This window comes from Schistocerca cancellata, chromosome 2 (genome assembly GCF_023864275.1).
Source record: "Schistocerca cancellata isolate TAMUIC-IGC-003103 chromosome 2, iqSchCanc2.1, whole genome shotgun sequence".
Taxonomy (NCBI): Eukaryota; Metazoa; Arthropoda; class Insecta; order Orthoptera; family Acrididae; genus Schistocerca; species Schistocerca cancellata.
Window position 1 is genome coordinate 515,936,674 of NC_064627.1, and position 24,308 is coordinate 515,960,981.

At 42.6% G+C, this 24,308-nt stretch overlaps 1 protein-coding gene across 2 annotated transcripts in view; it reads right to left on the reverse strand.

The window, feature by feature from the left end:
• The window catches only part of LOC126162064 (putative ATP-dependent RNA helicase TDRD12), a 429,957-nt gene extending 406,003 nt beyond the window's left edge, over window positions 1–23,954 (reverse strand). For both annotated transcript variants that reach the window (XM_049918325.1, XM_049918324.1), the window contains exons 1-3: window positions 23,629–23,954; window positions 15,284–15,503; window positions 8,256–8,512 (exon numbers count right to left, since the gene is read on the reverse strand). In XM_049918325.1, the coding sequence (XP_049774282.1) occupies window positions 8,256–8,512; window positions 15,284–15,496 (470 nt within the window). In that variant the 5' untranslated portion in view covers window positions 15,497–15,503; window positions 23,629–23,954. The remainder of the gene's footprint in view (window positions 1–8,255; window positions 8,513–15,283; window positions 15,504–23,628) is intronic.
• Window positions 23,955–24,308: the final 354 nt, after the last annotated feature.

Genomic DNA, 24,308 nt, shown 5'->3' on the forward strand with positions numbered 1-24,308 from the left:
AAAGGAACCATACTGGCATTTGCCTGAAGCGATTTACAGAAATCACGGAAAACCTAAATTAGGGTGGGCAGATGTGGGTTTGAATCATTTTCCTCCCAAATACTAGTCCAAAAAAGATTATGAGCATTGAAATAACCCAAGATTAGGAAAGGTGAGGGTAGCAGAGAGACCAATGCAAACAATTTGTTCATAGGAACTTCACCATCGGGAGAGAGGTAAACACTGCAGATGGTAATATCTTGAAATGCCCTTATCCAAACAGCCACAGCCTCCTAAGGTATATTCAGAGGCACAAGTTCACTATACAGAGTGTCCAGAACATATTTGCAAACTCCACCCGACACCCTGTCACAGGTAGCATGATTCTTATAATATCCCCTGTACCCACAAAGGTCCAGGGTCTGCATTGCTGGAAACCAAGTCTCCTGAACGGCAATGCAGAAGGCAGGGGAACTGCTTACAAGATATCATAGTTCAGCCAAGTCGTGGAATAAACCTATTACAATTAAATTGGAGAATAATGTTGTTGACGTTCTGTCAGGTTGTAAAGGGCCTAAGGAGACAGGTTATGGCCCGGTGTCACCAGCTGCTGCTAGCTGAGGGGTTATTGCATTACTACACATAGGTTTCGGGTTATGTTGTGTGGTGCACACTGGAACCTCAGGGACCGCCGGAATCTCTGGTTGGTTGGCTGATTGGGGTTGAAGGGACCAAACAGCAAGATCATCAGTCCCTTGCTGCAAATGTGGTCCATTCAGATAGTGTGACATCTCAGAAAAGTCAGAACGATAAAAGGGAAAAGGCTAGAAGTGCAGTGTCGTCAATGGTAAAAACAAAATGAGGTAAGACAGCAAGAGAGCGACCCCAACGCTATGCTAGAGGCAGAAAATATCCCACCTCTGAAGCAGTAGAGGCAAGCCCACTTGCGACTTAAAAGCGTTCAACCGCTAGAATGTAGAAGTGCTTATGGGAAAAGGAGACTAACCAATACTAAAAAGTTATAGAAACAGAGTAAAAGGGGAAGAAAAGAGGATCTTGGCCAGGGAGGGGAGTCGGGAACCTCCAAACACAGCTTACAGTAGGAGATACCCCAACGCTCACCGCCCTGCCCCAACACCAGAGTGAGACTAAAAACCTTAAAACTGAGAATAGAAACCACTTTCCCGGAGGAAACTAAGAACCAGTTCGACTATCCGGGAATCATCAGCCAACATTAAAGGTAAAGTGCGGAGGAGTCTGTACTTAGTATGCAGAGCCAAAAGAAGGGGGCATTTCACCAAAATGTGGGCTACTGACTGGAAGGCTCCACAATCACAAAGTGGGGGTGGCTCATTATGCAAAATGAAAACCACAGGTCAGCCTGGTATGGCTGATGCGGTGACGACAGTGTGGTTGAGTCCTTTCGGGAGAGGTGAAAGGAAGAACACCACGGGCCTGGTGTCACCTTAATCGCACGAAGTCTATTAGACAGGGAGGTAGGCTCCCAAGAGTTGGCCCATGATTATGCAAAGTGGGATTTGATGTGAAGCTGTAAATCCGCTGCAGGTGGGGTTACAGAGAACGGAGGGGGGGGAGGGAGTGACTGTTCCCCCAGCCAAACGATCAGCAAGCTCATTTCATTGCCTGGGATACCCACATGGCCAGGGACCCAAAGGAAGTCGACGGAACAAGCAGCACGGTGAAAATCGGCGGGATGGTCATGGAGGGCCGAGACCAAGCGATGGTGCAAAAAACACCAGTCAATAGCCAGAAGGCCACTCATTGAGTCTATACATAACATAACGAAGTTGTGTTGGGACTGTTTAATAACGGTAAGGGCCTGGGAAATTGCCATCAATTCTGCAGTAAAAACCCCACATACAGCAGATGATTTTCTGTGCCAATAGAGGACGTGAAGGCATATCCGACACGATCACAAGATTTAGAGCCATTGGTGTAAAAAACAACAGCATCCCGAAACTCCCATAAAATTCGGCAGAAAAAGGAATGGAACACCATCGGGGGGATGGAATCTTTCACACCTCGGTGGAGATCCATCCGAATTCGGGGACGAGGAACTAACCAAGGGGAGGTGGTGCGGAGGGAGCGTGGAAGACAGGACAAAGAAGGAAGCTGAAAATCACAGCGAAGAGACGCAAGGCGGAGCCCAACAGGTAAACCCGCCTGAGGGTGGGAATCAGTTGGGCGACATCCATGATCTGGGAACAGGATAGAATAGGAAGGATGAGTGGGAGAGGAAAAGACAGCGATTGCATAAGACACCAGAAGCTGGGTCCACCGAACAGAAAGGGGGGTGATCCCAGCTTCAACCAGGAGACCATCAACAGGGCTAGTAGGGAAGGCACCGGTGGCCAAACGTATACCACGATGGTTGACTGGATCCAGAAAGTGTAGTGTGGAAGGAGCAGCCGAACCATAAACTTGACAACCATAGTCCAAGCGAGACAGAACTAAAGCACGATAAAGGCGGAGAAGGATGGAGCAGTCCGCATCCCAAGAGGTGTGGGCAAGGAAGCGAAGAACATTAAGTTTACGGAAACATCCTACCTTTAGAAGTCAGATATGGGGCAGCCAAGTGAGCTTGTTGTCAATAAGAAGACCCAGGAGACGAAACTGTGGGACCATAGGCAATCATCGTGCATCGAGATAGAGCTCTGGAACGGGGACCATAGGCAATCGTCGTGCATCGAGATAGAGCTCTGGATCGGGGTGGATCATAGTACGGTGACAGAAGTGGACCACCCGCAATTTTAAAGGAGAGAATTGAAACCCGTGTGAGAGGGTCCACACAGAGGCATGCCGTATAGCTCCCTGGAGCTGCCGCTCTGCAGAGGCCATCGAAGAGGAACTAACCCAAATGCAGAAATCATCCAGATACAGAGCAGCGGCGACCAAAGGACCGACAGATGCCACAAGTCAAATCAATAGCAATGAGGAAAAGAAGTAAACTCAATACAGAACCCTGTAGGGTGCCAGTCTCCTGGGTCCATGGAGAACTAAAAACAGTACCAACCTGAACCCTGAACGACCGATGGAACAGGAACTGGAGGATAAAAATCTGGAGTGGGCCCCGAAGACCCCACTGATGAAGTGTAAGTAAGATGTGATGGTGCCAAGCCGTGACATAGGCCTTGCGAAGGTTGAAAAATACTGCAACCGAATGGTGACGCTGGGCAAAAGCCTGCCGAACTGTGGATCCCAAGCGAAGCAAATGATCAATCGGAGACCGTCCCTCTCGGAAGCCACAGTGGTAAGGGGACAATAGATCCCGAGATTCGAGGACCCAATTGAGCCTATGGGCTACCACCTGTTCAAGTAACTTGCAAACAACATTTGTCAGACTAATTGGCCAATAGCTTTCAACAAATAGGGGGTTCATACCAGGCCTAAGGACAGGAACCACGATGCTATCCCTCCACTGAGAAGGGAAGTCACCCTGGAGCCAAATACGGTTGAACATCCGGAGAAGATGTTACTGTTGTGGAGCACTGAGATGTTGAAGCAGTTGGTTATGAATGGAGTCTAGACCAGGTGCCGTATCATGAGAAGAAGAAAGTGCGGAAAGAAATTCCCATTCAGTAAAAGGTTCATTGTAAGATTCTGATTGACAAGGGGTAAAACATAAGGCGGAAGCTTCGGCCCGCTGTTTCCGGTGAAGGAAAGCAGCCGGATAGGAGGCTGATGCTGATGCCGTTGCAAAATGGGTCGCAAGATGTTCCGCAAGAATCAATAGGTCCGTACAAAGGCCATCTGAGAGGTGAAGGCCTGGGAGGGCGGACTGCCAATGGCACCCTTGGAGAGAGCGAAGTGTAGCCTATACCCGTGACATAGGGACAGTAGAACCGAGGGAAGAAACATAGCGTTCCCAACATATCCGTATGCTCTGTTTGATTAAATAACGGGCTTTAGCGCAAAGGCGTTTAAAGGTAATAAGGTTGGCAACGGATGGGTGCCTCTTAAGGTGTTGCAAAACTCGACAGCGATCACGGATGGCTATGGCAATGGTCGTACTCCACAATGGGACTTGCTGGCAGCGAAATGGTCTAGATGAGAGCGGTACAGTAAGGCTAGCAGCGCGAACAATCGCATCAGACACATCACGTAGGATGTCATCAATACAACCCAACAAAGAGGGAGAAAACGACCTGTGCAGTGTATAGGGGCCAATCGGCGCATTGGAAAGACCAACGAGGTCACCAGTCCGTTAGGGAGGGGGAAGGGAGTGAGAGAATCAACGGGAAATGGTCACTATCACAAAGGTCGTCGTGTGGCAACCAGTGTAATAAAGGGAGGAGGGAGGGAGAAGAAAGAGAAAGATCAATGGGCAGAAAAGGTACCTTGACCGGCACTGAAATGAGTAGGGGAGCTATCATTAAGAAGGCACAAGTCGTGGTCTGCAATAAACTGGTCTATGAGAAGACCTCGTCTAGATGGAAATGCACTGGCCCATAAGGGATGATGAGCATTAAAATTCCCGAGGAGGAGGAAGGGAGGAGGAAGTTGCTGAAGAAGGGCAGTTAAGGCAGCAGGTGTAAGAGTCCCGTCAGGAGGGAGATAAAGACTGCAAACCGTGACCTCAGAGTCCAGGTGGACCCTAACAGCAACCACTTCCAATGTAGTTTGAAGAGGAATCCACATGCTAGCAACGTCTGTACAGACCAACGTACAAATGCCACCAGAAGCCCACAGGGGGCCGACCCGATTTCGACAGAAAACACGGAACCCACAGAGGGTCGGTGAGTGGTGATCAGTAAAATGCAGAACCACACAAGCTGCAGAGTAAGACGAAATAAGGGATTTCAACTCCGGAAGGTGACAGTAATATCCATTACAATTCCATTGGATAACCACTGAATGATGATTCAAATGGGGGTTGAACAGGCTAAAGCCAGTCATGCTGCCGGGTCACCACCCGTCACCGACAAGGAGGGGGTTGGGAAGCCAGGGATGGAACCTCTGGTGACACCAGAGGCTCCTTGTCCCAGGACTTATGTTTCTTCTTCTTTTCTGTTTGAGATCGAGGAGGGCTGTGTGGCATAAAGGAGCCAGCTGCAACAAGATCGGGCGACCTGGGGGCCGACAGACCGTGGTACTCGCGGTCGTCGCGTGGCAGCAGACCTTTGGCCTGGAAGGTGCCAGGAAGGGACGCCCTTGATCGGCAGACGCCGAAGAAGTGGGACACTTCTCCAGCTGGGGAGAGGGAGCAGTGCCTGGAGGAGAAGGTGTGGGAGCCACGGGGGAGGAGAGGGGTCTGGGGGGGGGGGGGGGTGAAGCATAACTAGATGCCATGGACACAGGGTGAAGACATGCATACTTCTTACGTGCCTCAGTGTAGGTTAAACGATCAAGGTACTTATACTCCTGTATCTTCTTTTCCTTCTTATATGCTGGGCAATCTGGTGAACGTGGAGAATGATTGCCATGACAATTAACACATGCAGGAGGGGGAACACAGGAACTCCCCTCATGGAGTGGACGTCCACAGACACCACAGAGAGGGGCCTGCGAACAGCGGAAAGACATGTGTCCAAAATGCAAGCACTTAAAACACCTCAGAGGAGGTGGTATGTATGGCTTCACATCACATCAATAAACCATAATCTTTACTTTCTCAGGAAGGGCACCCCTTCAAAGGCCAGGATAAAGGCACCAGTATCAATGTGATTGTCCTTTGGACCCTTCTGAACACGCTGAACAAAGTGAACACCCCTCCGCCCGAGATTGTCCCGAAGTTCCTCATCAGTTTGAAGGAAGAGGTCCCTGTGAAAAATCACACCTTGAACCATATTTAGAGACAGGTGGGAGGTAATGGACACAGGAATTGTGCCAAGATGGTTACAGGCACGAAGGGCCGCAAACTGGGCAGCTGAAGCAGTTTTGATCAACAACGAACCCGACCGCAACTTGCTCAGGGAGTCCACTTCACCAAACTTTTCTTCAATGTGTTCCACAAAGAATAAAGGTTTGGTATTGGTGAAAGTATACCCATCAGTCCTGGTGCAAACCAGATAGCAGGGGAAAGGTTTCGCCCCTAGCCAACGGGCCTGACCGTCCTCCCAGCGGTAGCCATGGAAGGGAAGGCCGAAGGGGCAGGAGAAGCAGTACTAAAAGAATCAGTGCCAGGCAGAGAGACAGCTGCAGAAGAATGGCCAGAGTTCTGGACCCGTGTGTGTTTCATTTGCATAGCGTCTGCCCTGATACCACCCACTCCAATCAGGGGCTCTCCTCACAAGTGCCACCCAGCCACAGCAAGGGCCATCTGGCACAGCGGCCATTGCCGGGAGTTCCGATGCTCCAGGATTCTAAGCAACCACTCCTAGGCTTACATGAGGAGGTCACAGTTCATGTATCAGAAGTGTGATCCCTGTGGGTTCAGGAGGCTCAACCAAAAGGGTACATAGCGACCCCACCACACGGGCTAGCTACCGTGCTGGCTATGCACCCTAGCATCAGACAACGACGTGAAAGAAAAGGTGGAATGAATTAGGAGGGCACACGTCGGAGACACTAGGTAAGGTGCTCTTCCCCAAATGGCTCACACTATGGAAGAGAAATTTAGTAATGGAGGTCAAACCCCAGAGGGGGACCAGGGAATGCCAAAAGGATGAGGTGATTACGCAACAAAACTAAATTGCAAAACCAACATAACCAGGAGGATAGTGGGGCCAACATAAACAAGGACACCAAGACAGGGAGAGGAGAGGGCGAAGGGGAAGGAGCAAGGAGAGGAAAGGAGGGAAAAAGCAAGGAAATGCAGCCCTGGAAAGAAGGAAGGCTGCAATAGCTCTGGGCCCCATGCTCGCCACGCACGTACTCACGAAACAACCGTGAGCCCCCTGTGGGGCCAGACTCTCTGCCTCGGTAAGATCTGGTGGTGTGGGCGCCACCGGAATATTCTTCTTGGAGAACTTTTTCTTTTCTTTCCTCTCCTTAGAGAATTTTGATGACTGTGAGGGCTTCTCTGAATCATTTTCACCTAAAGATGATGACTGTGAAGCCCTGCGACCAGTAGCCTGCAGCTCCTTTAGGCACTGATTGGTGTCTAGTTGTAGACCAGTGGAAACCTTGGAGGGAAGTGTTCCAAAGGATTCCTTCCTGGCAAGAGCAGGTTAAGCAAGATGAGGACCAATGTCCCTGGTGGGTGGGAACCCACTGATCCCAAAGTAGGTGTGGGAGAAGCAGCAAGAGGGGAGCCCCCATTCATGGGTGGGGGGGGCATAGTTGATGAGCAGTACTGTGGGCCCACTGTAGCAGGTGTAATGGGCGGAAGTACCATCACCATAGGGGGTGAAGTCATCGTAGCTGTAGTATATGACGCAGTTCGACATGTTGGGTGCAGCTGCTCGTATTTCTTCTTGGCCTCTTGTAAGTTAGTTTGTCCAGAGTCTTGTATTCTTTATTTTCTCTTTTCTCTGGAAAACAGTGCAATCTCATGAGCAGCGAGAATGGTGCTTTCCACAGCTCACACAAATGGGGCGAGGGGTACAAGAAGTGTTCACATGCAATGCTCGTCCACAATCCCTACAGATGGGGTTTCCAATGCAAAGACATGTGCCCAAATTTCAAACACTTGAAGCACCAAAAGGGAAGGGGTTGGGTAGGGTAGGGTGGAGTGGGGTGGGGTGGGGTAGGGAGTGAACATATAATTTCAAATCACATCAGTATACCATCACATTTACCTTTTCAGGCAATGAATTTACCCCAAACGATGAGACAAAGGCACCAGTAGTGACCCTATTATCCTTTGGCCCCCTATGTACATGACGGCCAAAGTTTACACCCAGTCAGTCCAAGTTTGCATATATCTCATCTTCAGATTGCAAGAGCAAGTCTCAGTGGAAAATGATGCCCTGAACCATATTTAAACTGTTATGGAGAGCGACAGTCACCAGTACATTACCCAGCATGTCACAAGCCTGCAGTGCCCAATGATCTGTTGGACTTTAATTAACATGCCACTGTGTTCTCTCTCTCTGTTTCCTAGGACTTCTGCACTTAATGCCCACTATGAAACAAGGTTATTGTCTGGCCAACGTGTTCCATCTCTCAGCACCTCATCTCCTAGCTCACTACCACTTCACCTCAGACAACGTAAATGTTGTTTAATGAGCAAGATTTAATGTTCCAAAATGTAGTCACCCACATTGTGTGTGTCTCTATGTCTAATATAAGTTTTGTTTTTCTTATTGACATACAGTTTACTTCAGAAACCTTCCAAATATAAGTTACATATCAAATAGAGACATTATACTTACATTCGTTTCATTTTCATCACATTATAATCTAAATCCACAGTTGTAGGTACAACGCCATACAACTCAATTTGATAGGCCTGAGGTTTTAACCTCATCATTTCACGTGGAAGTTCCTTAATTGCTCCATTTCTGACATCTATAGAGATACCATAATCTAGTAGAAAAACACGATAAATGTAGCCTCGGTCCAGCTTCGAGAGTCTAAGCACAGTTCCTCTGTGCCATCTGTGGGTTAGTGGATGCTGCACTGCGACCATCTGTGACAGAATATATAAAAATCCTAGAGAATGTTGCAGTCAAATATGAAAATAAACACTGCTGAAATAAGAGTAATGCCAAGAGTAAAGTTTACATACACAAAAATGAAAAACCAGGCTTTTACTAATAGCTTTCCAATGTTTTATGCAGTATATTCAATGAGATAAGCAGGCAACCAGTTAACAGCAGAAGTAAACAGAGAAGTAAACAGAAGATGTGCAAAGTGTTAGAGAGGATGGAGATTTGTTTCCTTTAACTATTAGGGATAGATGGTTGGTTGGGGATGGGGTGTTATGGGACCAAACAACAAGGTCATCAGTTCCTCAGTCAAGAAAAACCAACTACCCTAAATTATTTAGCCTCTGTACGAGATCACATGAAAAGATTATCAATTAAAATATTAATGCAGTCAAAAAGTTATCTAAAGTTCTTTTTAACTGTCAACAGACTGGAATTATGTTAAATTTTATAGAGAAAAATAATTTTGGGCAAAGATCTGTCAAAAAAATCTACGTATTTTGTGAAGGATAATGCTGCACCTGAACATCAGTGATCTTTTAATTCTTAATTAAAACTTTTTATGTCAACATTTTAATAAAACTTTGTTAAACTGGTATTGTTCTGGGTTTATTTATATCATGTGTCTGTCAAGTCAACGTAGTTCTAGTTTTGTTCGAGTACAAGTTGTTGATCACAGTTGTACTTCACCAGCATACAGTATTTCTTAATCAGTGATAAGTTTCGTCACGTATTTGAGATCAATAATGAAGTTTACCTGTTCTGTCATTAATTAATGTAATCATACAAAAGCAGAACCTAATCAGTCTACATCCAAACGTAAGTATTCTAAAAATCAATTACTTTCTATGGGCATGGACACAGACATGGATATATTTGTAAGGGCACACGATAGCAAGATCTTTAGCACCTGCGCAAAAACAGATTACGATGAGTGTTTATAAAAAATACACAAAACAGGAAAATAAAACAGCACGTAAAACATAGGTAACAAAAGTTGGAAAACTATGTGCGTACCCGCACAGAACCACGGAAGGAAGTATTGTGTCAGGAGTAAAACATTACCAACACAGGAAGAAAGTGCTATAAGGAGCTAAAACAATATAGCAGATGGACATGGCTGGCTGACCTCAAGAATAAAACAAGGAGAAGCCAGCCACTCTTGACACCCCAAAACATCCAGCCTACAAATTTGGGCCAGAGTACAGACACATCACAAAACTTTAAAACCTTAGTCAGACTTGTCTCATCATCAGCTGAAATAGAGGGCAGATCCCCAACAATATTTGCTTCTGCCCTTGCACCACACTCCATAAAGATATGGCTGACAGAGATGTGCACACCAAAGCATCACAAAGTGGAGGATTCTCTCGCCATAGTAAAAAGCTATGTGTGACAGGGCAGTTCCCAATTCTAAGACGCATGAGGGTCACTTCATGCTGCCTGAGCAACTGGCAGGAGGAAATGCCATGGCTGGGTTGTTGACTTCACCAACCAGAGCTTATTGGCTGTCACCGCCAGCCATTCCTCATCCCACAACTGTATGCACTTCCTGTATAGTGCAGAAACAACAGCCTGAAAGGGAATACGACACTGAGCCACATCCTGCCCTCTGCAGGCCTCCTTGGCAGACTGATCAGCCTCTTCATTTCCCCATATCCCTACATTACCTGGCACCCAGCAGAATGATACCTGCTTACCCTGCCATTGGAGCAAGTACAGTTAGTCATATATCAGCCAGACCACTCCTCAGCTGGGTACAGGTTCTGTAATGATTGCAAGGCACTAAGGAATTGGAAAATGAGAAACTGTTTGCCCCGAGTATGATGCATCTACCTCAGTGCCTCCAGGATCACGAGGAGCTCCACTGAGAAAATGGTATACTCGTGAGGAAGGTGAATCCTGGTCAGGGAACACGACAGAGCAGCCAAGGGAATGCTCTTGTTTACTGTGAAACCATGATGTATATCTAAAATGTTAAAATACAGAGACTGAAATGTAAAATCTGACGTATGATCTTTCTTAAAATTTGTCAAGTCTAAAGTACATCTGGGCCTCTGGTGAGGCCGAGGTGGAAATCTGCTCCCACAACTATGTAAAACATGAAGACTGGCCACACCCATCTTTAGAAGGCAATCCTGTGCACGAATCCCATAGCGCCGCGTTGCATGTTGCCACTTACGAAAAAGCCTTTCCAGTGGAGGCTGAGCAATAGTATGGTAGGTGGATGTGTATGGTGTGAACAGTATTTCATATACCTGACGCACCATAAGTAGCCATTGCCTGACACGAGGTGGCGGTTCACCACCCTTCGCACAGAGGCTTGGTACAGGGCTTGTTCTGAATGCCCCAGTGGCCAACCGAATCCCTTCACGGTGCATTACATCCACCATCTTTAAATAAAATGGTCTCGCAGACCCATACACCAAATGCCCTGTAAAACCGGAGCACACATGTCCTGTCTGCTCCCCACGTACTGTGGCTAAGACATTTTAAAATACTGAAAATCTTAAGAAACCATTTTTTCAGGTCCTTAAGATGTGGCAACCATGTAACCTTAAGAGTCAAATATGAGGCCCAGAAACCTCACTGTGTCTTTAGAAGTAAAAACAGTGTCCCTCGTCCTCAACTCAGGAAAGTTTAAAATGAAATAAGAACAATTAAAAAGAACACATACAGACTTCTCGGTGGAAAACTCAAAACCACTCTTCTGCGCCCATTCATGCAAATGTCAAAGAGTTAGTTGCAACTGATGTATTGTCATTGAGAGGCTTGAAGAAGAAGAAAACACAGAGAAATCATCGACAAACAAGGAACACTGGACAGAAATTTTCACAATGGATGTAAAGACAGTCACACTTAATATGCTACCTTGAGGGACACTGTTCTCCTGCTCAAAGTGATCAGACAGGACGTCACCAACTCTGTATCTAAAATATCGTGGTGAGAGGAACTACTGAATAAAAATGGGAAGACAACCACAAAAACCCCATTTGTGAAGCTGCCCCAGGATAAGTTGCCTCTAAGTACTATTATAGGCCTTCTCGATGTCAAAAAATATACCTCGAAGGTGATGCCGGCATAGGAAAGACTATTGTTTAGCCGCCTCCAGGAGGGTAAGGTTATCGAAGGTGGAGTGATACCTCCTGAACCCACACTGAAAGCGACTAAGGAGTTGCCTGGCTTCTAAGACCCAGACAAGGCAGCTGTTGACCATTCACTCCAAGGTCTTCCCCATGCAGCTAGTGAGGGCAACACTACAGTAACTACTTGAGCATGTACGGTCTGTCCCAGGCTTTAAAAGGGGAACTAAAATTGCCTCATACCACGAGTCGGGAAAGTGACCTGACACCCAGATGGCATTAAAAAGTGTGAGGAATATATCTTTGTTTTGCCTTGTGAGGTGCCACAGCATACTGTAATGCAGTCTGTCATGACCAGGGGATGTGTCATGAGCCACAGACACTGCAGGATCCAGCTCCCACATGGAAAATGGGCAATTGTAATCTTCATCAGAGGTGGACCAGAAACTAGACCTCTATGGCACTGGAAACCTGGATCCTGAGAGGCTGCTGCAGTAACTATGGCAAAATACGCTGGCATAGTCTCGCCAATGTCTCATGGATTGGTTTGGAGAGTGCCGTTCCCCATTACAGCAGCCATGGAGCATCTGCCTTCTCTCCCAGAAATACTCCTGATGGTCTCCCAAACGACAGAACTTTTGGTGTAACGATTAATGGTGTTCAGGAATTGTTGCCATGACCTCCTCTTACTCTCTCGAATAATTCGACGACTCTGCACTCACCACCTGAAAGGCTGCCAGATTCTCTGCAATTGGTCGACACTTGAACCTACACAGAGCCGCATGCCTGGTCCTGATTGCAGAGCGGCATTGAGCACTCTATCAAGAGACAGGTTGCCTCTTCTGTTGTCCCGTGGACTGTGGAATGAATGCTGCAGTGGCGTGGTGGTTCATTTAGTAATACGACACCCACGCCTCGACATTTCAACCATGTTCAAACTGCGCCAATTGAAATTTTGAGGGAGCACTTTCTTGGAAGAGTTGAGCAACATATTGCTTCCTCCCACATATATCTCATGTAATGACCACAATGAAAAAATTCAAGAAATTAGGGCCAATAGATAGGCTTACTGACAATCATTCTTCCCCATGTGCCTTTCATGATTGGAACAGGGGAGGGGGCTGAGGAGGGGGAGGGGACACAACCATAAGTGTCCTCCATTGCTCACTATTAGGTGGCTTGTGGAGTATGATGTATACGTAGATACAGTAGCAGCTAGAGCTAATTTTCTGTGAAGAATGCACAGCATCAGGAAAGAAAATCATTGTTGCCTTCTTATTCACCTCACAGCAACTTGGCTGGATCAAAATCACACAAGAAAGCACATCTGGTGGGACCTGCAAGCGAATGGCCGGCTGAAAGTGCCAACTGGCAAAAGAAACATGCTTATGTATGGTCTGTCATGCAGGGTCATCCAATTACGGCTTTATCAAAGGGGCAAAGCTAATATTTACATACTGCAAATACACCGATTATCTTCAAGAAATGAATAGTGACATAGGTAGAGACTATGTTTTTGCGTTTATTATGTGGTTTAGAAGAGGGTTCTGTGATTGACATGGATAATTCCAGTTATCATTTGAGAACAACAGAAAAAATTCCTAGCTGAAGCACAGAGAAGGAAGAAATCGCACAGTGGCTAGAAGAGAAAAGTATTTCCATTTCAGGTCACTACACAAAAGCAGAGATGGTGTTGGAATTCAGGCACCAAAATATGAATAATCAATAGAATTTCACAGCTTAACAGCAGAAATGGGTCACAATGTTGTAAGTTTACTAATACAAACCCATAGAAAATATATGGACACTAGTAAAAAGGAAGGTTACATCAAGAATGAAAGATGTGAAGAATCTACATGAGGAAGCAATTGATGATGTCACAATGTACCACTGGATTAACAATTTACACCATGCTGAAATTCTATTTAAAAAAAGAATTTCTGAAGGCAGGCATCCAACGAAAGTGCACTGAAGGTATTGTCATTACTTCAAATGACTCCTCAGTTAGTCAGTATTCAGAGCAATAAATCCCATCCCTTCCCTTTGCTGTCCTCTTCTCTTTCCTCCCCCTCCCCAATTATCAGTACAAAGCAGAACAGCCACCAAACCTGACTGTGCTGTCATGTTCTTCAGTGTTACTTGTGGGGACCGAAGACCAGGGGCAGTGGCAAGGGAGGGGGGGGGGGGGGGCCCTATACCACCACCCCTCCCCCCCCCCCCCACACACACACAGAGTATCATATTACACTGGATAAAATGACTTCAGAAATCAGTGAATATATTATTCCAATAGAATCAATCATTGTTTATATAATTGTATAGCAATATAGGTTGCAATGTATTCCAAACACATTTTAACAAAAGAATAAGAGCGTCAAATAGCTTACTGCCTAAACCAATAAATATCATTTAACTTAAAACAGGCATCTTGTTATTTATTAACACACATTTTTTACCCTGAACTCTAAAACAATTACCAAAAACTACATTAAGCAACACCAAATTTTACCAATTTGTTGGTAGAGGACCCCAATTCTCCTTTTGTTAAGCCATATTCCATTCCCCCATAACCCCTCCCCCCTTGACCAACTTCCAGAATCGCCCCTGCAGAAGACTTGCGTCTTTTGTCTCGTAGCAATGTTAAAATTAATGTGCAACCTCAGGGAATGCTTGAATGATCACATAATCAAAACTGAAATAGTTTTATAATTTAACAGATGAACATTAATAATGTATATGGCTGGCTGTAATATACCTTCTAAACACACAAGAATACATTCATATGAAGGGGCTGCTATCTCACTACAGTGTTTTCAAAGCATTTTCTTGGTGTATGGATTTGATACCATAATGAAGTGTTCAAAATAAGTCACTGACAGCTTCTGATTAGAAAATCATTCTTGAAATGTGCTACCTAGAGATTTCAGGCATCATTTTCAAATGAATGCCTTGTAATGCACTGAGCATACAGACAGCATTATCTGACAGCATAGTTCGCTTAGATCGGCTAGACATGTGGGCCAAAGGCTGCCAACTCGTGGCAACTGAGGTGTGCAGTGAGAAAACAAGTGGGTGAAACATGCATGAAAGGTGGAGGGGGTGCCTTCTCCACTTACCCTTCCAGCTGCCACTTTCGTAGCTCCCTACTACATGAATAGTAAAAATTTTGTTGAAACTGGATCAAAGGCTTTCCAAAAATGTATGAATTTGAGGCGAATTGGTAAGTCATCTAATTGCTGCTTTCTACAATTTATTCACAACTTTCTGATCAAATTTTGTAATCTTTTGCTCTGTTTCAATATCTACAGAATGCTCTTTCCCATTGATTAACAAGAAAGTTGTAATATTACACTCCATACTGTACAGACTAATTAAGGTAAATGTGCCTAAAATGTCTTCTTTCAGTCACCGCCCTCCTACCTAAGCCTTTCTTACAAAAGTATCACTTCCTATATATTACACTAGAGTTTACTTTTACATAATGAGATGTTTACTGGTCTACAAAGATAAAAAGATCTGTATTGAAAGTCTGACATTTATAGAGAAACTAGGAGTCAGGATTTACCTCAAATTAGACTTTTTTATGGAGTGCAAGAAAATACCTAACATGTAAGTCAGATCAAGCATAAAGCATATTACAATTTTCTAACACAGCTTAGCAAATCTTACCTCTGCTTCTTTTGGTAGGAAATGATCAGATGCTTTTGCCTGACTGCAGCGAATTGAGAGTATTTCTTCCTTCACAAGGAATTCTTTACGCTGCTCAGACATGTTTATGTCGTTAGGGTCCATGACCCAAAATGCTGAACTGCTAATCATGTCACCTAATACTACTTTCTTAGCATCCGATGGCAATTCAGCAATAATATTATGTTTCTCCATGTTAACTCTGAAACAATATTGTTACAATTAGTCCTCAAGCACACAATTATTTTCAGCTTACATAAAAATGTATAACATGCAGAAGCTTTACAGTGTATCTGAGCTACATATAGGTTACTTCAGTTTTCCACATTTAAACACAGATGTATGAAAAAAAAGGGAGGGGAAGACAACTGGCCCACAAAATGTAGAAGAAAGATGGTGCAGACATAGGTCAAATTGTTAGTTCATTATTTCCACATTGCTTCCAGACAAACTCGACAACATTTTAATACCACTGACAGCAAAAGAACCTTATGAAGAAATACTGGAATGTGAAACAAAAAAGGATACAAAGTATTCATTTAAAATAGCACTTATTTTAAAGGAAAATGAAGTGAAAAGAAAAGAACAAAAAATAAGTTACTCAGATACCTGAGCCAGGAGTTAAATTAAGTTACAAACTAGTAATAAACCATGGTTAAATTGGCATCAATCTCTCACTGAAATTTTAGTTTCAGTACTTTCAAGTTTTCAGCAATAAAGTAACTCTCTTCTTACAAATTAACAAAGAGAACTAGAGGACTACAAAATAATAAGCATGCCAGTTCCACTGGACGAGTAAGGACATAATGTACACAGTAGCAAGCAGCACTGACAAATTATTTTTGCATTGCTTCAGAACAATGATACTAAAAGTTCTAAAAACTTCCTACAACCCAGGATCCTTTTGTTTAATTAGCATTGAAAACAAAGGCACACTACCTGCTGATGCCAGTATTGATTGATATCTCTCTCCTCAAGTGATTAATTCTCATTATAAGCTGCAAACACTGTAACATAACTCTTCTTAGGCATCAGTTACTTCTACGATTTGCATTTATCCTTATCCCTTGTGGAGTTGCTGGTCTCCCATTGGGCACCTGCCTAGGTGGCGGATAGGGGAATGCTCACCAGGTGGATATCCCGAAAATAAATCGCTGAGATGGACCAAAACTAATGGCTGCCTTGTAGCTTGATATTGGCTTATTAAAGGCTAAAGGAAGAAAACCTTGAAAATAAATTACCTGGTCCCCAAGTTTGGCAGTTGTGTCAAAAAATTAAAATGTAAGAAAACCTAATACTATGCCTCGAAAAAAAAAAAAAAAAAAAAAAAAACGAAATCTTGAATGACAAACTGGAGAAGAAAAAAAGGAAATGACATTTGGATGCTAGAATGTGCAAGATATCTACACAAAACTGAATATATTACCAGCAGAACTTTACAGGTTCAAAATGGACGTTGTCATACTCTGTGAGACCAAGAGGAAAGGTGAAGAAAAAGAACTTGGTAATTATGAACATACTTGGAATGGGGCATCCAAAGTGGTAACAGTCAAAGCAGGAGTCTACATTATGACAAAGAAAGAACAGAAAAGGAGGATCACCAATTGGAAATTTATTGATGAATGTATTATTGTGGTAGAAATTCCTATTTGCCTGGGAAGTTATAATTATTGGTGTATATGCACCCACGAATGATGCCTGGGAAGTTATAATTATTGGTGTATATGCACCCACGAATGATGCAAGAGACCAGGAGAAAGATACCTACGGAAACTACAGAAAAAATTCCAAGGAGGAAAGAACTAACTGTCATAGGGTATATGAATGGAAGAGTAGGAATTAGATAATCATGTCCAACAGTGGAGAAACATGGAGGGACAGAATGTAATGACAATGGAGAACGATTGATTGAAATTTGTGAACAGTTTGGACTGAAAATTACAAACACATTTTTTAAATACAAGGCTATCCATAAATATACTTGGCAACAGAATACTAGAGAACTTTGCTCTATAATAGATCATACTATCATTAGTCAGACAAGTAGATTCAAGGCAGCAGATGCTAGATCTTATATGGGAGCCCAGTGTGTATCACACAGTTATCTGGTAAAAACGAAGAGCTTTTGGCCATGGAAGAATGCAAAGAATTATTCTAAAAACATTAAAACGAACTGTGGTCAGAAAGCTCAAAACATACACTTCAATACTGACAGCCTACAAAATGAAAGTATATGAACATTCTTTGCTGCCAGAATGGAAATAAGATTGGGAGAAACATTTCAATGAAGTACAGAGGAAATATATTAATACATAAAATCCAGTGTTATAAATATAGCAACAGAGGTGCTGGGAATAAGAAGAAACAACCACAGCTGTACAGTAGAGCAGTTGTCAGAGGAAATTGAGGTGTCAGTTACAGAAAAGAGGACTGCATTTAACCAGTCATTGAATGATAAATTGGATAAAGTGATTAAAAAAATAATGATAGCAAAAAATGAAGCACGGGAAAGGATATGTGCCAGTGTCGATAAACTGGGATTTGGGAGAGCGAAAGAAGTGCACTCAGTGGTCAGTATTAAAAGGACAGGAGACAAAAACCTAAACCAATCTTCAACTAATAACACCAAAAGAATGGGAAGAATATTTCTGGAAATTATTAAATGAGGATAGAGTATATGGGGGAAGGAACAGTAGAAGAAAAGGAACAGAAAGAGGAGGAGATCCAAACTTTAGAAAGTGAAATGAGTAAGGTATTAAGAACAGGGAAGAGTGGCATATCACCTGGAACAGGTGGTATCAGTCTGGGTTCTTAAATTATGGTGGTGACAAAATTGTGAAATTAATAAGATGGTTCTTAAATAAAATGTTACATGAGATTCGGCATCCAAGGAAATGAAGTCGGGCTATATTAATGCTATATTTAACAAAGGGGATTTCAAAAGTTGCTCAAACTATCGAGGAATCTGTGTTATGAACATGTTAACGAGAATTTTTGGGAAAATGATTAAAATAAGCTAGAAATAAATTTTAAAACCCAGGAAGAACAATGTGGTTTCACAGCTGGTAGATCAAGCGTAGACCATATTTTCACATTACAACAGATCTTAGAGAAACATAGGGAAAAATCAAAAAACAAAAGATTAATTTTCGTAGATATAAAAAAAGCAAATGATACTGTCATGAGAAAACTACTTTGGAGAGTGTTACATACATCGAACATAAAGGGTCCTTTAATTAAAATAACACACAAAATATATAAAGATAACATATGTCAAGGGAAAATTGGCAGTACAAATCCACAGAAATTTAGAACAAGCAAGAGTCTGTTTCAAGGCTGGCCCATTTCACCAACATTATTTAAAATCTCTATAGGCATACGTCCTAAGATATGGCCTTGTAAATGCAACAGACGTGGTTAGAAATCAGAGATGGAGTTTCTTCACACCATCTACCGTTTGCCATAATCTAGCAGATATAGCAGAAAACAAGAGATATAACCAGTTAGCAACGGAATACAGAAACTGGTGATCGAAGATTAATTACGGTACCAGAAAACAGAATACCTCACTAACGATCCAGACGACTTATAAACAGAGGGTGAAAAAATTAAGAAGGTCACTAATTTCCGTTATTTGGGATACATTTTAGAGCTGGAGGAAAAATCCGAGATAGAACAGTGGAAGTAAGGTCATTGGGACGTTCAGCTCAATCTCGAAGCAGAAATGTAATAAACTGAACCAAAAAATCACATAAAAATCGATACTAGAGAGCACGGAGTGGAGACTCGGATACTAACCTGAAACATGTAAGAAAACTGCAAGCAGTAGAAATAGACTTCTGATGAAGGTGAGAAAAAAAGGACACAACAAAATAGTAAAGACAATGGAAGTAAGAGAAAGAATACACAACACGAGGGATAGAAGGAAGTTACAATGGTACGGCCACGTAAGAAGAAAGGAGGAAACCAGAATACCAAAAATGATCCTGGAATGGGAATCAGAGGGAAAGAAGAGAGGAGGTCACCTATGACCACCTTGTTCCAAAATGTACAGTTAACACTGAGAAGACCTGAGGCAGAGGAGGAAGACTTACAACACAAACACCTGCAGAGAAATCGGAAGGAGATAAATTAAGATCTTATGTAACACATAAGGACCACGAACCGTGGAACTTGCCGTCGGTGGGGAGGCTCGCGTGCCTCGACGACACAGATAGCCGTACCGTAGGTGCAACCACAACGGAGGGGTATCTGTTGAGAGGCCAGACAAACATGTGGTTCCTGAAGAGGGGCAGCAGCCTTCTCAGTAGTTGCAGGGGCAACCGACTGGATGATTGACTGATCTGGCCTTGTAACACTAACCAAAACGGCCTTGCTGTGCCGGTACTGCGAACGGCTGAAAGCGAGGGGAAAATATGGCCGTAATTTTTCCCGAGGGCATGCAGCTTTACTGTATGGATAAATGATGATGGCATCCTCTCGGGTAAAACATTCCGGACGTAAAATAGTCCCCCATTCGGATCTCCGGGTGGGGACTACCCAGGAGGATGTCGTTATCAGGAGAAAGGAAACTGGCGTTCTACGGATCGGAGCGTGGAATGTAAGATCCCTTAATCGGGCAGGTAGGTTAGAAAATTTAAAAAGGGAAATGGATAGGTTAAAGTTAGATATAGTGGGAATTAGTGAAGTTCGGTGGCAGGAGGAACGAGACTTTTGGTCAGGTGAATACATGGTTATAAATACAAAATCAAATAGGGGTAATGCAGGAGTAGGTTTAATAATGAATAAAAAAATAGGAGTGCAGGTAAGCTACTACAAACAGCAAATTGAACGCATTATTGTGGCCAAGATAGACACGAAGCCCATGCCTACTACAGTAGTAGTACAGGTTTATATGTCAACTAGCTCTGCAGATGACGAAGCAATTGATAAAATGTATGATGAGATAAAAGAAATTATTCAGGTAGTGAAGAGAGATGAAAATTTAATAGTCATGGGTGACTGGAATTCGACAGTAGGAAAAGGAAGAGAAGGAAACATAGTAGGTGAATATGGACTGGGGCTAAGAAATGAAAGAGGAAGCCGCCTGGTAGAATTTTGCACAGAGCATAACTTAATCATAGCTAACACTTGGTTCAAGAATCATGAAAGAAGGTTGTATACATGGAAGAACCCTGGAGATACTAGAAGGTATCAGATAGATTATATAATGGTAAGACAGAGATTAAGGAACCAGGTTTTAAATTGTAAGACATTTCCAGGGGCAGATGTGGACTCTGACCACAATCTATTGGTTATGAACTGTAGATTAAAACTGAAGAAACTGCAAAAAGGTGGGAATTTAAGGAGATGGGACCTGGATAAACTGAAAGAACCAGAGGTTGTACAGAGTTTCAGGGAGAGCATAAGGGAAAAATTGACAGGAATGGGGGAAAGAAAAACAGTAGAAGAAGAATGGGTAGTTTGACGAATAAAATAGTGAAGGCAGCAGAGGATGAAATAGGTAAAAAGACGACGGCTAGTAGAAATCCTTGGGTAGCAGAAGAGATACTGAATTTAATTGATGAAAGGAGAAAATACAAAAATGCTGTAAGTGAAGCAGGCAAAGAGGAATACAAAGGCCTCAAAAATGAGATCGACAGGAAGTGCAAAATGGCTAAGCAGACATGACTAGAGGACAAATGTAAGGATGTAGTGGCTTATCTCACTAGGGTTAAGACAGATACTGCCTAAAGGAAAATTAAAGAGACCTTTGGAGAAAAGAGAACCACTTGCATGAATATCAAGAGCTCAGATGGAAACCCAGTTCTAAACAAAGAAGGGAAAGCAGAAAGGTGGAAGGAGTATATAGAGGGTCTATACAGGGGCGATGTTCTTGTGGACAATATTATGGAAATGGAAGAGGATGTAGATGAAGATGAAATGGGAGATATGATACTGCATGAAGAGTTTGACGAAGCGCTGAAAGACCTGAGTCGAAACAAGGCCCCGGGAGTAGACAACATTCCATTAGAACTACTGGCAGCATTGTGAGAGCCAGTACTGACAAAATTCTACCATCTGGTGAGCAAGATGTATGAGACAGGCGAAATTCCCTCAGACTTCAAGAAGAATATAATAATTCCAATCCCAAAGAAAGCAGGTGTTGACAGATGTGAAAATTACCGGACTATCAGTTTAATAAGTCACAGCTGCAAAATACTAACATGAATTATTTACAGACGAATGGAAAAACTGGTAGAAGCCGACCTCGGGGACGATCAGTTTGGATTCCATAGAAATGTTGGAACACGCGAGGCAATACTGACCCTACGACTTATCTTAGAAGAAAGATTAAGGGAAGGCAAACCTATGTTTCTAGCATTTGTAGACTTAGAGAAAGCTTTTGACAATGTTGACTGGAATACTCTCTTTCAAATTCTGAAGGTGGCAGGGGTAAAATACAGGGAGCGAAACGCTATTTACAATTTGTACAGAAACCAGATGGCAGTTATAAGAGTCGAGGGACATGAAAGGGAAGCAGTGGTTGGGAAGGGAGTGAGACAGGGTTGTAGCCTCTCCCCGATGCTATTGAATCTGTATATTGAGCAAGCAGTAAAGGAAACAAAAGAAAAATTTGGAGTAGGTATTAAAATCCATGGCGAAGAAATAAAAACTTTGAGGTTCGCCGATGACATTGTAATTCTGCTACTTGGAAAAGCAGTTGAACAGAATGGACAGTGTCTTGAAAGGAGGATATAAGATGAACATCAACAAAAGCAAAACGAGGATAATGGAATGTAGTCGAATTAAGTCGGGCGATGCTGAAGGAATTATATTAGGAAATGAGACACTTAAAGTAGTAAAGGAGTTTTGCTATTTGGGGAGCAAAATAACTGATGATGGTCGAAGTAGAGAGGATATAAAATGTAGAGTGTATGGAGTGTAGCCACATATGGAAGTGAAACGTGGACGATAAATAGTTTAGACAAGAAGAGAATAGAAGCTTTCGAAATGTGGTGCTACAGAAGAATGCTGAAGATTAGACGGGTAGATCACATAACTAATAAGGAGGTATTGAATAGAATTGGGGAGAAGAGGAGTTTGTGGCACAACTTGACTAGAAGAAGGGATCGGTTGGTAGGACATGTTCTGAGGCATCAAGGGATCACCAATTTAGTACTGGGGGGCAGCGTGGAGGGTAAAAATCGTAGAAGGAGACAAAGAGATGAATACACCAAGCAGATTCATAAATATGTAGGTTGCAGTAGTTACTGGGAATTGAAGAAGCTTGCACAGGATAGAGTAGCATGGAGAGCTGCATCAAACCAGTCTCAGGACTGAAGACCGCAACAACAACAACAATGTAACATGTAATAATTTCTGTTTATTTGTTATGTTGCAGAAAAACCTCTTCACAGACGAAAATCTCAATAAATAAATAATTTATCCTCATACTGGGGTGTCTTACGTAAAGCATCTTTTAACTAATTCTTAATTTAGGAAGAAGGCTAATACCCTTGCACTGGCCTTCAACCAGAATACACATCCTTGTCCTATTCTGCACCACTGATTGGTCTAAGACACTATTCAACAGTCAAATTTTGCTGATACTGCCCATGAAAATCTGTAGTGCACTACCAGTGTTCAGCCTCTACCAGTGGAGCTATTTAAAGCAAAATGTATTAAGTGATTGTGGATCAATTTTTTCTAGTGGCAGAATAATTACTATTACCCGATTTATTTCACTATTGTTTTATTCAAATGTAATACTGCAACAGTTCATCCAATCCTAACAGGTAAATAACACAGCACTAGCAATAAATATTGATATATCTTCCTTATGTTAAACTCACAGTTACTCTATTGTCACACAGTGATTCCTGGATTAATAAACTACCACTATTACTACTACTACTACTACTACTAAATTCTTGTTCTTATGTGCTTATTATAATACATCTTCGTACTTAAATGGTCGATTACTTTTATGTAGCAGCAGCAACCTGTCTACTGTGCATCCATACATCCATGTAAATATGAAGAACACCTTAACAGTAAATTGCAAATGGTAACTTTTTTCCCTGTGCATGTACCATACAAATATCAACAGATAGTTCACTCGTTGTTACGTATAAGTAAAGATTAAGCACAAAATTAAAATGCTGCTGTTTACTAACAAATGTCACGCAGCTACTGCGAAAATTACCAGTAATATTCAAGCTTTTTGTTGTTTGCTTCTTTTACATAAACTGTTTACATTTCAGTATTACAAAATGATAAATTTATGTCAACTATAACAACAAAAATATGTATACATACTATAACATGCAAGGGATGTGTATTACCTCAGCAAGTTTCAGCCGATAAAAAAGTCCCTCTATAAAACAGAGATTCTTTCTCTATTCGAGGTCACCGCAGGTAACAGTGAGGTTTTGTGGAAATGTTAAGTATTAGATTTCAATATTTTTCGCTCTTAACACAGCACTATTACACAAAGCAAACTTCAAGAGTACAACTGACATAAACTGAAAAGACGTTGCCCGTTATTTGTTCATTATATGTGAACGAACACAAGTACTATGATCACTGTTCCACCAACCATTATACATTTCAATTCAAAAGCCAGAACGTACCCACCCAACTTTCATATTTACCACCAACACCACACATGCAACACGCCGGCCGCAATGTGCTTCCAAACATCATCCACGAAAGATATGCATTAAGCTAGAGCTCGTAATTTCCCGCAAAATTTTTACCCACAATAATATAAGGTTCTTGCAAAAGGAAAAAGCTTTTTCAGAAATTTTTACTGACACAGAAAGCCAGATCTTAAAAAGAATGCGGATAAACATAACTTTATTATTATATTTATTCGAATTGCCCTATTTCAGACTGCACAAAATAATTAATTCTAGATTTTCTTTCCTGTGTGCCCATATTTCTGTAATTCTTTTAATATAAATTTGTTTTCTCACTTCAGACCAACTTGTCCCAGACTTCTTCGTCAGCTTTTCCTCTTGTC